This window comes from Manis javanica, chromosome X (genome assembly GCF_040802235.1).
Source record: "Manis javanica isolate MJ-LG chromosome X, MJ_LKY, whole genome shotgun sequence".
NCBI lineage: Eukaryota > Metazoa > Chordata > Mammalia > Pholidota > Manidae > Manis > Manis javanica.
The window spans coordinates 139,161,387-139,174,055 of NC_133174.1; the positions used below are offsets into that span (position 1 = coordinate 139,161,387).

At 54.7% G+C, this 12,669-nt stretch overlaps 1 protein-coding gene across 1 annotated transcript; it reads left to right on the plus strand.

Moving 5' to 3' along the window:
- Positions 1 to 7,827: 7,827 nt before the first annotated feature.
- Positions 7,828 to 9,315, plus strand: LOC118973663 (melanoma-associated antigen 10-like). The gene has a single exon (XM_037025080.2). It carries the CDS (start codon positions 7,836 to 7,838, stop codon positions 8,895 to 8,897), a length of 1,062 nt encoding a protein of 353 aa, XP_036880975.2. The 5' UTR covers positions 7,828 to 7,835; the 3' UTR covers positions 8,898 to 9,315.
- The last annotated feature ends 3,354 nt before the right edge of the window (positions 9,316 to 12,669 follow it).

Consider the following 12,669-nt stretch of genomic DNA (forward strand, 5'->3'; position numbering starts at 1 on the left):
GGTGAGCAAGTACCCAGATTGGAGAAGTGAGAATTTCTCTTGTCTACATGTGTGCATCAAAATGCTTGACAGCAGGGCCTCCATACATGTGTCTAGGTCAGATGCTGAACTGACCCACAGTCACAGAGCAAGCACTTGGTGAAAGGCTAGCATTAGGAAAGTTCACCATCTAATCTCAAACAGCAGATGAACAATTGTTGTGAATCTATATACTAATCCTTTCTGTTTGTCTAGTGCATACCTAAGTACCAACAAGCTTACTGACCGACAACATCATCAGACTGTCACGGGAGCCCTGTAAGCCAGGGAAGGCTCAGGACCTTGTGCCCAGTGTTCCAAGGGAAAACGAGCTTATGAACTAAGCTGGGGACATCCAGCCAGTGCGTGGTGGAGCTGCCCCACCTGCTCTTTCTTCTTGTCCTCTTAAGTCTCAACTGAAATGGACCCCTTCTTCCCTTCCCCTTTACAAAAGGGGGTGTTCTGTCGGCTTCTGCTTATCTGCCAGGCACCAGACATCACCCTGCAGCACGCAGAGTGTCTCTGCAGGAAGAGGCCATTGACGACCAACGCGTGTGAACCGAGCACGGGGGGCATGGATGCTGCCCCCGCCCCGGAGCTCCTAAGGCAGGAGAAAGTAGCCTACGCTCCAGTCTGCCAAGCAGCCCCACCTGTGTTCCTCATTCCTCCCCAGGCAGCCTCTCCTGCAGCTCCTCAGCCACCTACCCTGTTAACTGTGCTTCTGTGTTCGTGTCCTTGTGTCTGCCTGGCTGTGTGTGCATCAGGGTAGTTCTGTGCACACATACAGCCATTTGAGAAACTGTGTAGCTCCACATGGATCAGTGCAAATCTACATCGTTGTGTGTATGAGTGTATGCATGACAACGTGTGGATGCATATATGTGTGTGCACGCATATGAAAGTGTATGACTTTCTGGCTTCTCTATGTGTGTGCTTGTGTGTTCTGATGTGGGTGTATTGTGTGTGTGTGTACAGTGCACGTGTGCCTAAATAATTCCGTGTTTATCTGATTGGAGAGGGTATGAAAGGAAATACACCTGAAAACATACATATTTCCTGTCGGTGGCTCTTCTAGAACCACCACATTCCCTTGGCCTCTTCCCACATACATGGGGGGGCCCGACTGGCCAGGCTGGTTAACTGTTTCTCTCCAATTCCTCTTCCAGGGAGCAGTGTCCCCCAGTCCCCATCCGCTCCGCTCCTCTTCCCTCTACCCACCTGTGCTGTCTCCTGGATACAAGACACAGGAGGGAATGTAGTCCTAAGAAGTGATCATTTAGTGCCTTGAGGTAGAAAGCGCTCAACGGCCTGGTAAGCTGGGAGCACACAGCATTTTGCTGTGTCCTGGAAAGACATGTTTGGGAATAACAAAGGCAGGGGTGGGGAGCCTTGAAGCTGCATCGGGAACAGAGCTGTGATAGGGACCAGGCAGTGGGAGACGCGTTGCGTGTAGCCTTTATAGCTCAGTCCCTTAGTGCAGCCACCTTGGAAGCCAGAGCAGCTGCAAGCAGGGTGGCAGATGTGAGGGCCTGATCCACGGGATCGGCTGCGGGCAGCAGAAGGGAGAGAACCGAAGGTGCCTGGGAGGCAGCCGCAGGCACGGCTGTGGTGGGGGGCCTATGTGGGGCCACTTTCGTAGCCCATCCCACGATGGCTGCTGGCTGAACTTCAGCCTTAGGTTTGGAGTCCAAACTCCCTCCTCCCACCCCTTCCAGGGGAAGAGATGGTCAGAGGGGTGAGAGGGCAGACCAAGGAGAGCCTACATCAGCCCAACGTGTGGTCTCTCTTGTATACACAGCATGCAAGTAGAGCCTCCTACACTCACGCCCACAGAGCTGCACCGCCACCCATCTGTGTATGCACACGTGAGCGCTCACCCTCAGCAGCACATCCATCTATACACACACGTGCACCAGCACTCACATACAGCCATGCATACATCCACATGCACGGCTGCACACTTATTCTATTCACACACACATACGCGCATCATGGAAGACAGCTAAAAACGAAAGTCACTGATGGGACGTCTAAGATGGCTTCTTTCTTTCTGGACATCCCGCACAGAAAGATTCAGGTTGTGGGGAGAGCAGTGACCCACATGTGAACCTCCCGTCATGGCTACTGAAGAGCTTGCTACCTGGGGCCCAAACATTAGTTGGTTGATTTGGACTTGGGTCTCCAACACTCTGGAGGGCCTTTGGGCCCCGTGGGACACAGCAGTTCATTTGGGGTGATGTCAAACAGAAAGACTGGAACAGTGGGGACAAAAAGGGCTTTTACGGCGTGCCCGGCAGCAGTGCGCCGGAAAGCTGCGGAGCACGGGGGAAGGGCAAAGAGGCCACCTGTGCATGCCTGTGTAGACCCGCGCAGCTAGACACATTACCATACCTTCACAGGAGCGTCTTGCCCTAACATGCTGCAACGAGAGCGGCTGACTCTGCTGCGACTCGCACCATGTGAAGTGAAGGGTCAAGATGAGGTGGAGGTTTGGCAATGACACCTTTCCACAAACTTGAACCTTCTGAGCTTGCCATGGGGGTGGGAAGGGGGCAAGCTCAGGTTTTTAAAGGTTTGCAGTCATTTAAGACATCCTGCTGATGGTGCAGAGAGTGCTTGTCATGGCCCACATTTGCCACTGCACTGGCCTCCAAGCCCCATACAACACAGACTGTGGAGTTGCAACGGGAACCCAACCTAATGGCTCCTCCTCTGTGGCCTCTCTGGGCAAAGCTCAGGAGAAGCGTGACACCCTGCCGGGGCTGAGCCGCCCGTGGTGGGTGCAGGGCTGGTGTCATCACAGGTACATGCAGGAGGAGGAAATGCAGGTGGCTTGGGGAACATTTGCACAGGACATCTGGAGCCCACCCTTAGCTATGGAGTTCTTTTCCACTGCCTCAATTCCTGCTGACAAGGGACATTCTGAAGGTGGCCCGTGACCTCAGGTGGAGCCTGTGGCCCTTGAATGGTTCTACTGTCACTTGCTTCCCACTGAATATACAAAGACCCTAAGGGACTGGGTGAGAGACGGGCCAGATGAGGCTCCCTTACCTCCTGCAACCTCCCTAACCCGCAAGGTAGAAGAGCCCTTGCCACACACTGTCCAGGCTGGCAGCAAGGCCTCTCTTCCTGCCTCCCACAGTGGCCAGCTTCATCCAAGCCCTGGCAGGGCCTCTCAGGGGCCTGCTGGCTCTTCCATGGTGCTGCCGCCCCAGTCCAGGTCTCTCCCAAGCTGTCCTCTGAAGCAGAATCTCAAGGGAATTAGCAAGGGATACAGGACTGAGGCAGAGATGTTTTATTTTTTAATAAGCTCAAGGGCATTTTTTGTACTGATATGTTTAAAAGTCATAGGGGATAAGGCCCTAGTCATCACGGAGTCAAGCAAGTTTCTGTCCAATGTTCTGGAATCAGCTCAGTGACTGTACAGTGATCAAGTGTCAGAATTTGAACCTGAGCTCTTCTGACGCCAGGCTAAGGTTTGCAGCAACAGAATGCAGTTCTTGTTCCTCTACTCCAGATTTCTCAGTTTCAGTTACGAATCAGTTTCTTAGAAAACCTCCCTTTAATATCACATGGGGGAATGAAGGTTAAAAATGTATTAGGGATATTGGGCCCCAGACCCCTTCTCTATGGAATACTCTGCATACCCTTGGGAGAGACCCTATCCATTTGGGCGTCTCTTCCAGTCCTCTCCTTTCCCAGCCTCTGACAGTGACCCAGCCATTGTCACCCCAGGCCAGGTGCACTGCTCAAAGCTCTCCGCATTAGGAAGATTTTCCCTTCCCACTCTCTTTCAAGACCACCCCCAAGCACATCCAAATCTCAGGGCCACCCTCAAATGTTCCAGGACAGACAGTTTGGGAAGCCAATTCTGCCAAATGGTCAGGGAAAACTAATCACCTTTATGTCAACTCACCCAAACATATAAAAAGATGGGCAGTTGTTCTACTCATTCTCCGAGGCTACCTATTCCAAAACTAGATGTGGACATACCACAAAAAGAATACTTGTGCCAAATTCACTCACATAGCAGCAAATACCCTAAAATAATTGTATATTCAACAGAGCAGTGAATTCAATGAACAGCCTGTGCGTGAGGATTGAAAATACCATTTAACATTAGAAAATACTTTCAATTATAATTCCTTACATTAACAAATTAGAGGAATGTTTTTTTTAAGTTTCTGCTCCCGTCCATGGGTAAAGAAAAAGTTTTTAAAGAAACCCAAGACAAGCTCATACTTAAACATTCTAGCAAACTAAGTTTGGAAGAACTTCTATTTCCTAAAATAGACAGTCAACATACTTCAGTGTGAAATGCTAGAAGCGTGCCCATGAAAGTCAGGAACTGCACGCAGGTGTGCACTCCGCCCTCCACCAGTCACAGCTGCACTGGAGCTCAAAGCCAGAGCGTGGATGGCTGGGAAATCAGATATATGAATATCGAAAATAAAGTGGGGATAATCCGATCATCTGTTTTGAAAATTCAAAGGAATACACATGGGATGTTCAAGCAAATGAGACTTCAGATAGCGTACAACTATAGTCAAAAACTAATGCCACACAAAATCAGTAACTAATAAGAACGTGTAATAGAAAGGACCTCATTCACAACAGCACCAAAATCCAAAAATTACCTATGAAAAAGTCTAACAAAAATGTAGAAGATCTACATAACTGTATATAAAATTGCAAACCATATTATAATCTATATTATCACATATACATACGATATATATCACATATATAATTATATATATACATGTATTTGTTTCTTTGTTTGTTTATAAGTATACAGGTAAACTATACAATTCACTAAAAACTCAGGTAAAAACTTCCAAATAAATGGAGAGTATATCATATTCATCAGTGAGAACAAGAATATTGTAAGCAGACTAATTCTGCTGAAATGATTTACATATTTTTAGTACCTTACCTATAGCTGCCAAAATGACAACCCAGCTCAGAGTGCCGACTGACTTCTCCCGAAATCAAACCTGGAAAACTATAGAGGGAAGCAGAGGGGAAACAGGCACCCCATCTAAATCAGACAACATGAGGTAGCCCAGGGGAAGCCTGAACACCGTAGGCTGGGACTTGGGTTCGAGGTGAGGTCTCGGGGAGCATCAGAGAAGGTGGAGGGGCTTGGAGGCAGCAGGGATGCAGGGCACAGGGAGGAGGACAGGAAGTATCGTGACCTTTGGACCCCGCCTCACCGCACAGATCCGAAGCATTCCTCAGCCCGCACCTGTCAGCAGCCCTGAAGAAACACTGCGACAGCAGGAAGGACGGCGTTGGGACAGGAATCTGGAGTGTGTGTTGCGGCCATCTGAAACCGCCTTTGTGGGAAAACACGGATGTGTCAAGAAGCTATTTTACTGCAATGGAATCAATGGACTAGTCATAGAATAACTAGTGAACTACAGATGTAAGTGTAGGAATTCTTTCAGGAAATCACATATATAATATTCCAGAAGTCACAGTGCCTGTGAAGAGACTGCAAGCGAAGTTATCCTTCCTCCCGGACCCTCCCCATGGCCAGGGGCCCTGCAGCTTCCCAGCTCGCCTCTGTCCTGGGGCTGCAGGGCTGCTCTGCCAGGGCTGAGGACGACCCCCCTCGGTGAGCAGGGGGGGGGGGGGGTGGAAACGCCCGCCAGGACGCTGGTGGTCACGGAAGCCGGCTCCGACGACGTGCCAGCAGCCCTGAGGCTCTGGGATGGTCCTCCGGCTACAGAGTCGTCGGGCTGGGCACCGACGCAACCCAGCCCACCTCCCTGCTAGCCCTCTGCAGCACCCCTTTCAACCACCTCCCAACCCGCCTCCCCCACCCACGGAACTTCCCACCCCCCAACACCCACTCCAACGCCCCTTCCCTCCCCTTCTCCCGCACCTCCCCCACCCAACAAAGTTCCCATTCCCCAGAACCCTCCCCCGCTTCCCGCCAACCGACCTCCTGCCCCCAACTTCCGACCCCTCACCTTCCTGCACCCCTCCCCACTCCCCCATCTCTCACCAACCCACCCCCACAGCACCTCACTAGCACAGCACTCCACCGCCACTTCCACCCCACCACCCACCACTGTGCCCCCACACCGCCCCCAAACTCCCCAAACAACCCACTTCAGACCCCCAAACACCCACACTCCTCACCCCACCTCACAAGTCCCCACCATCCCCAGATCCCCATCCCACACCTCCCAACAGCCACCCACACACCTCCCCCATGCACCCAATATCTGACCCCCACATCCCCCCTTCTTCCCCCCACTGCCCCACCTCCCCCCATCCCACCAGCACACCACGGCCACTAGAGACCTGGGGAGGCAGAGCCCTGGGCCTCGTGAGCCGCGGCAGGTGGGAGAGAGCGGGGTTTAAGGGAGGCCCAGGGGGCGGAGCGAGGAACGCCCGGAATCCTTGTGCGCTCCTCCTGGCAGCCTCCAGGGGACGCTCCGACCCCGCATCCGGATGTGACGTCATTAGCCTTCTGCCCGGGAGGCCTGAGGGACGGGACGGCCTCGGTGTCAGACGCCGGATTCAGGTCACCCGCAAGGGCCCCAGGTAGAACCCGGGGGAGGCTGAGGGCCCCCGCCCAAGAATCCAGGGGGGCCATGCCATTGCTCAAAGAGGCCCTGGGAGGGTCCTCAGGCTGGGCACCGCCTCCCACGTGCCATACCCATGCCCCCGCCCACCATTTTGAATTGTGAGAGGGAAGGCCTCGTCTCAGGACGCAACCCAGGAGGGCTGAGTGCGGGGGCACAGACACAGCGGGAGTCAATGGGAGGCCAGGAGGGAGGGCCGACGGCACCCCTGAGACCCACCTCAGGCGCAGTCGTCTGCCCAGGGCACCCCCGGTTTGGTGACCCGTTGAGACGGCCGCAGACGTCACCCAGGAGTGTCTCAGGGCAGGGAGGGCCCTGGTCTGAGGGGACGGCCCCGGTCAACAATCATAGGATCCCAGGCCCTGCCCGCGTTGGGGGTGAGGACCCTGAGGGAGGAGGGGAAGGGGCCCCAGACGAGCCGCCCCTGCCTGTCAGCCATGGGAGGCCCCAGGGCGGAGTGATGACACGCGGTGTGCCCTGACTTCCTCCTCCGCGCCTCAGAGGGACTGGGACCGGCTTGAGGACCCGGGTCCTAATGGGAGGCAAAGTAAGGACCCTGAGGGACGCCTAAGGACTTCAGAGCCCAAAGAGCAGGGAACCTGGGCCCCTGGGCTCGGTGCTGGGAGGCCCCAGAGCAGGATAAGCAGAAGAGTTGATCCCTGTCCCCTGCCGCGGGGACTCTTCCAGAGGTGAGGGCCGTGGTGTGAGGAGTGTGGCTTCAGGTGGACAGAGGGGTGCCCAGGAACGTCGGTGAGGACTGAACGGACCCTGTCCAGGAAACGGGGGACCCGAAGCTTATTTCCCCCTGAGGTCCATCCTGGGGGGTCAGGCCAGGACCACGCAGGGATGGGACCGCCCCTCCTGTCGGCACTGCGAGCCCCAAGCTGGGATGGCAGTCCTGGCAGCGAGGTGCCCCTCAGGCCCTCTTTCAGGGAATCCAGGAAGCGGCCGGTGAGGAAGGCCTCGGGGTGAGGCACGTGTCCTGAGGTCGCAGACCCGCAGAGGCCCAGGCCAAGCCAGGAGTCAAGGTGGGGCTCCCGACCTCACCGTGTTCCCAGGGCTCTCCTACCCCACACAGCGGGTCCCCGTCGCCCAGGCCTCTGACGCCCCCTGTCCCCCCGGGCGCCAGGGCCCGCAGCACCCACCTCCTGCTGTTTCTCCTTCCCTCCAGCTGCTCAACAAGTCATGGCTGGTCCTCCCCCGAAGCGACGGCGCTACATGCCCGAGGAAGGCCTTCCGACCCTCACGGAGACCCAGGGCCTTGTGGGTGCACAGGACCCTGGGGCGACAGAGGAGGTTGTTTCCTCTTCCTCCTCCTCCTCCACGTGCTCCGCCTCCTCCCCCTACTCCCCCTCTTGCTGTCTTGTTATCTCAAGCGGTGAGGAAGAGGTTTCTATGGTCTCACCAACCCCGAGTCCGCTCCAGGGCCCTGAGCGTGCCTGCCCCTCCCCCACTGCCTCTGTCTCCGTGCCATCCACACAATCCGATGGTGGCTCCGGCAGCCCAGTGGAGGCAGGTCTGGGCACTTCACAGGTGCCTCCAGAAGGCAGATCCTTTCCCAGTATCGTGATTCATGACAAGACAGCTCACCTGGTGGCCTTCCTGCTCCTCAAGTACCTTGCCGTGGAGTCGACCACGAAGGCGGAGATGCTGGAGGTGCTGGGCCAGGATCACGAGGACTACTTCTCTCTGTTCTTCAGCTGCGTCTCCGAGTGCTTGCAGCTGGCCTTTGGCATCGACTTGGAGGAAGTGGATCCCAGCGACCACTCCTACATCCTGGTCATAGCCCTGGACATTACCTACAGTGGGCAGCTGCACAATGACGAGACCCTGCCTATGAGCAGCCTCCTGCTGTTGCTCCTGAGCATTATCTTCCTGGAGGGTGGCTCAGTCCCTGAAGAAAAGGTGTGGGAAATTCTGGGTGTCATGGGGATGTGTCCCGGGAGGGAGCACGTCATCTTCGGTGACCCCATAGAGCTCATCACCGGGGTGTGGGTGCAGGAGCAGTACCTGGAGTACCGGCAGGTGCCTGACAGCGATCCCGCTCGCTTCCACCTGCTCTGGGGCCCCAGGGCACACGTGGAGACCGATGTGGTAGAAGTCCTGGAGTTTTTGGCCAAGGTCAAAGATAGGACTGCTAATGCTTGTCTCACCTGGTATGAGGAGGATGTGAGAGATCAGGAAGGGCCAGGCCAGACTAGCATTGACACTGCAGACGATGCTGCCACCATGGCAGGTGCAAGTTCTAGTGTAACATCCCCTAGCTTCTACCCTGAGTGACATCAATGCACCTTGTCCCCTCTGTGTTATCAAAGGCCAGTCAGTGAACGAAGCAGTGGAGGGCCAGGCCAGGGCAATTTATCTTCTTTTATTTTTGGCATTTTCAGATGTTACTTGTTTTAGAAAGTTTCTTATCAGAATCGAATTGTAGATTGACATTGCTCACACATTTACTGCTGTTTATCTGGTTGATTAGAAATAGCTTTGCGATTTTGTAAAACAAGATGGAAAACCTATCATATTCTTTGTAGCTTGTAACTTCCCATGACATTAGAATAAGAATTTCAATGGGAATGGGAACAAATTTAGCAATGAAATAGAGAAATTAATTTAAATGTTTAATTTTGTATTCTCTCATAATGATTAGTCTATAGTTGTATGAAAAAAGATATGTATCTAGATTTTCTTAGCTTGTTCAAATGGGTAGAAGAAATTAAATAGTAATAACTGATATTCCTGCTACCTGGCTCATTTCCTCTCCCAAATTCCCCAAGCCTCTGCTCACTGAAAGGCCATGTGTTAGCGGTGGGCCACTGGGTAAGCAGGACAACCCCCGTCTACGCACCCACCTAAGAGTAATAGTCTAGGAGTTGGTGTCCTGTTAGGAAGGTGGGAGGTGTGCCCACGACCTACAGAACCTTTAGTAAAGGAAGGGGTGAGCAGGCGCGGCTACAGGGGAGGGCATGTAGTCCCCATGCCCCAAGCTGGGCCATCTGGGGCCTCGGGCGCTGCCGTTCCTGCTGTGGGATCCAGTGCAGTGAGGCTGGGTGGGGGCAGAGCCAGCATGGCGGATGGCAAGCTTAGGGGTGAGAGGCAAGGCTAAAATGCAACGTTGCTCTAATTAGTCCCTTTCGGGGCTCGGGCAAACCCGGTAAGGTCTCCTCGGGGGCGACAAAGGGGGTGCCCTGGGCTCTCACCTCAGTCCCATTGAAGGCAGTGCCCACAACCCTAGGTATCGCATAGCCATCATCTGCAAGCATTTGCAGAGACATAAGGGTCCCGCCCCTTGAAGTGATGCCCAGAAGTCAGTGGTAGGCCATCTTCTCCCTGGCCTGGGAGGGCGAGTACTGAGTTCATGGAAACGACACTGTTATCGGTGGTGCTGTGTTCCCTTTAACCCATGGTAAGCAAGGGTAGAGGTCCATGGGGACGAAATGAATCAAAATCGGTGATTTGAAGGAAGAGAAGCTGCCCAAGAGGGAAGACATGGGAGTTGGACTTCCTTTCTAGTAGCCTGCAGGTTGTTGCTCCAGCTGGGGAAGCGACCCACCCCAACCACCCCCCCACAAAGTGAGTGAAATATCTTCCGGGAGGAAGGTGGGCAGAGCTGCAATTTGGGGTGAGTGCATGTTCAGTGGCCAGTTGAGCTGCAGCTTCCCCAAGGTGTCATAGGAAGAAATCCTTTCCTGAGGAGCAGGTGTTAGAGGCTGGGGTCCCAAGAAGACGAGAAAGAACCACCCCTTGGTAAAGAGCCCATCTGTGCCGGGGTCCATGTGTTCAACTGGGGCACAAGAGTGTGGGCCCACAGCAGTGACTGTCAGGTTAAGAGTGTGACCTTGAGTAGAAAGCAGGGCCTGCTGAGCTATTGGAGGTTATTGCCCTGGGAAGTGCAATAGCGGCCCTGGAGGGAAGGGGGTGTCCCTCCTGCTGAGATGCAGACAATGATTTGAATCTTAGTTGTGAGCCTGGACTTCAAGGACGGGTGGGTGTGTCCTAACAAATGGGCACAGCTGCGTGTGCGGGGTGTCTACTGTGCAATGGTGAATAACATGGACGTTATGTGCACGTGCACATCCGTCTGGACTGTCGCCCGGCCTCGTGGGGACACTGCACTGGCAGTACGCTCGTACTTGGGGCGGGGGGGCAAGGTGATGACTCCTTGCCTCTCCAGTTTGAGCAGAAGTGTTGTTAGTCACAGCACTTACTACAAGAAGCACCCCAGGGGCCGTGCATTACTTCTCGTGCCATGAGGCCATGGAACGCAGGGCCCACTGGTTCCCACACGCCCGGGGCTGCAGTCATGGCCATTGGACCCTTAGACGAGAAATGCTCAGGCAGGGGTGGACGCCTTCAACACAGGAGCCCCCGCACAGGAGGCTGGCACAGGAGGTGTCCTGCCCCCTTCGGCTCCTGAGTTACTGGGAGGCAGCTGGCTGGAATCAGAGTCCTGCTGCTCTGCAGCCCAGCCTTCCCGTGAACTCTCTATGACTCCCTTTGCTGACCTGTCAACTGGGCACAGGGACAGGTTGTAGTGCTGGTGTGATGTTACACGGCGTGCACCCCATGCCTAACGCCTGGCCCATGCCCACTGGTCTGTAGGCATAGCTACCGTTCCCATGGGTCTCAGGCGCACTTTCCTGGGAATGGTGAGGACTCTGCACCAGTGTGTGTCTTCTGGTCCCCCGTGTCTGGCTGAGGCAGGGTCTTTCATGCTGATGATGCCTTGCCCAGACCAGCTCCTCTCATGGGTCAGAGCTGTGCAAACCTAGTGCACGTTGTTCTAGAGCCGACCTAGGTGACAGTCTGGGTCAGGGACCTGGACACAGAGAATATACTGGGTGTGGCAGCTGACCCATAGGGAGGCATCAATACCTCCCTAGCCCCCCTCCTCCCTGGTCTTTCTCCAAAAGCCATGCCCCAAAGCTCCCTGAGGCAGGTTCTTCCCAGGGAACCTGGACCCAGTGAATGCCAAGGGAAACCTCCTGCACCGCCCCTGCCCCCGGGCTTCCAGGTGCATGGTTCTGGGAGCCCTGGAGCCACAGTCCAAGTTCTCCCCGGCACAGCTTGGCCTCGGCGGGTCTGCGGTCACCCCACCTCTTTCTAGGCGAAAAACAACTTGACTTACTCCTTCCAGTCCTAACCTTCTTTGTACCTGTAAGATTTGTAATTCCGTTTCTGCGTTTCCTCCCAGAAAGCAGCCAGGGGAGGACTTGTGCCCCTGGCGACATGACTGTGCACGTGTCATGTGCTGGAAGCTGCCTCCCAGTGCTCGGGGAAGGCTCTACAAAGTGCCCGGGCTGGCTCGGCCGTCCCCCAGCTTGACTCCTAGTCATGCGCACGCCTGACATGTCGGGTTGTGATGTCTCACTCACTCACACACACACACACACGTGGGCACACACGTACACACACAAGCACATGTGCACACAATAACTGCACCCATATGGGAATGGCCAAAATATGGTAGAGAGACAACACCAAATGCTGGTGTGCAGCAGGAGGTGGCTTCATTGCTGGTGGGAAGGCACAATGGTTAAGCCACTGGGAAGACGGATTTGCCCAAAGTAGGCACACTCTTACCATCCGCTGGAGCCCTCTTATGTGTATTTACCCAAAGGAGCTGAAAACCTACATTCACACAAAATCCTACATGGATGTTGAGAGCAGCTTGACTCACAGCTGCCAAAACGTAGATGCAAGTAAGATGTCCTGCAGTAGGTGAATGCATGAACTGTGGGGCGAGCAGACCGTGGGAAACGGTTCATCGCCCTACGGGAATGAGCCACCAAGCCAGGAAGAGGCATGGAGGAACCTTGAATGCGTGCGCCTAAGGGAAAGAGCCCACCTGGGAAGGCTCCATACTGCGTGATCCCAACCGTGTGACAGTCTGTAGAGGCGAGAGTACGGAGACGGGAAGAGGACCCATGTGGTTGCCCGGGATCATGGGGGGAGAGGGAACAGGCAGAGCACAGGGGAATTTTCAGGCAGTGACAGTCCTCACTGTGATACGGTCATGATGGAAGGCGTCCGTATCCATTGGTCCAAAGCCATG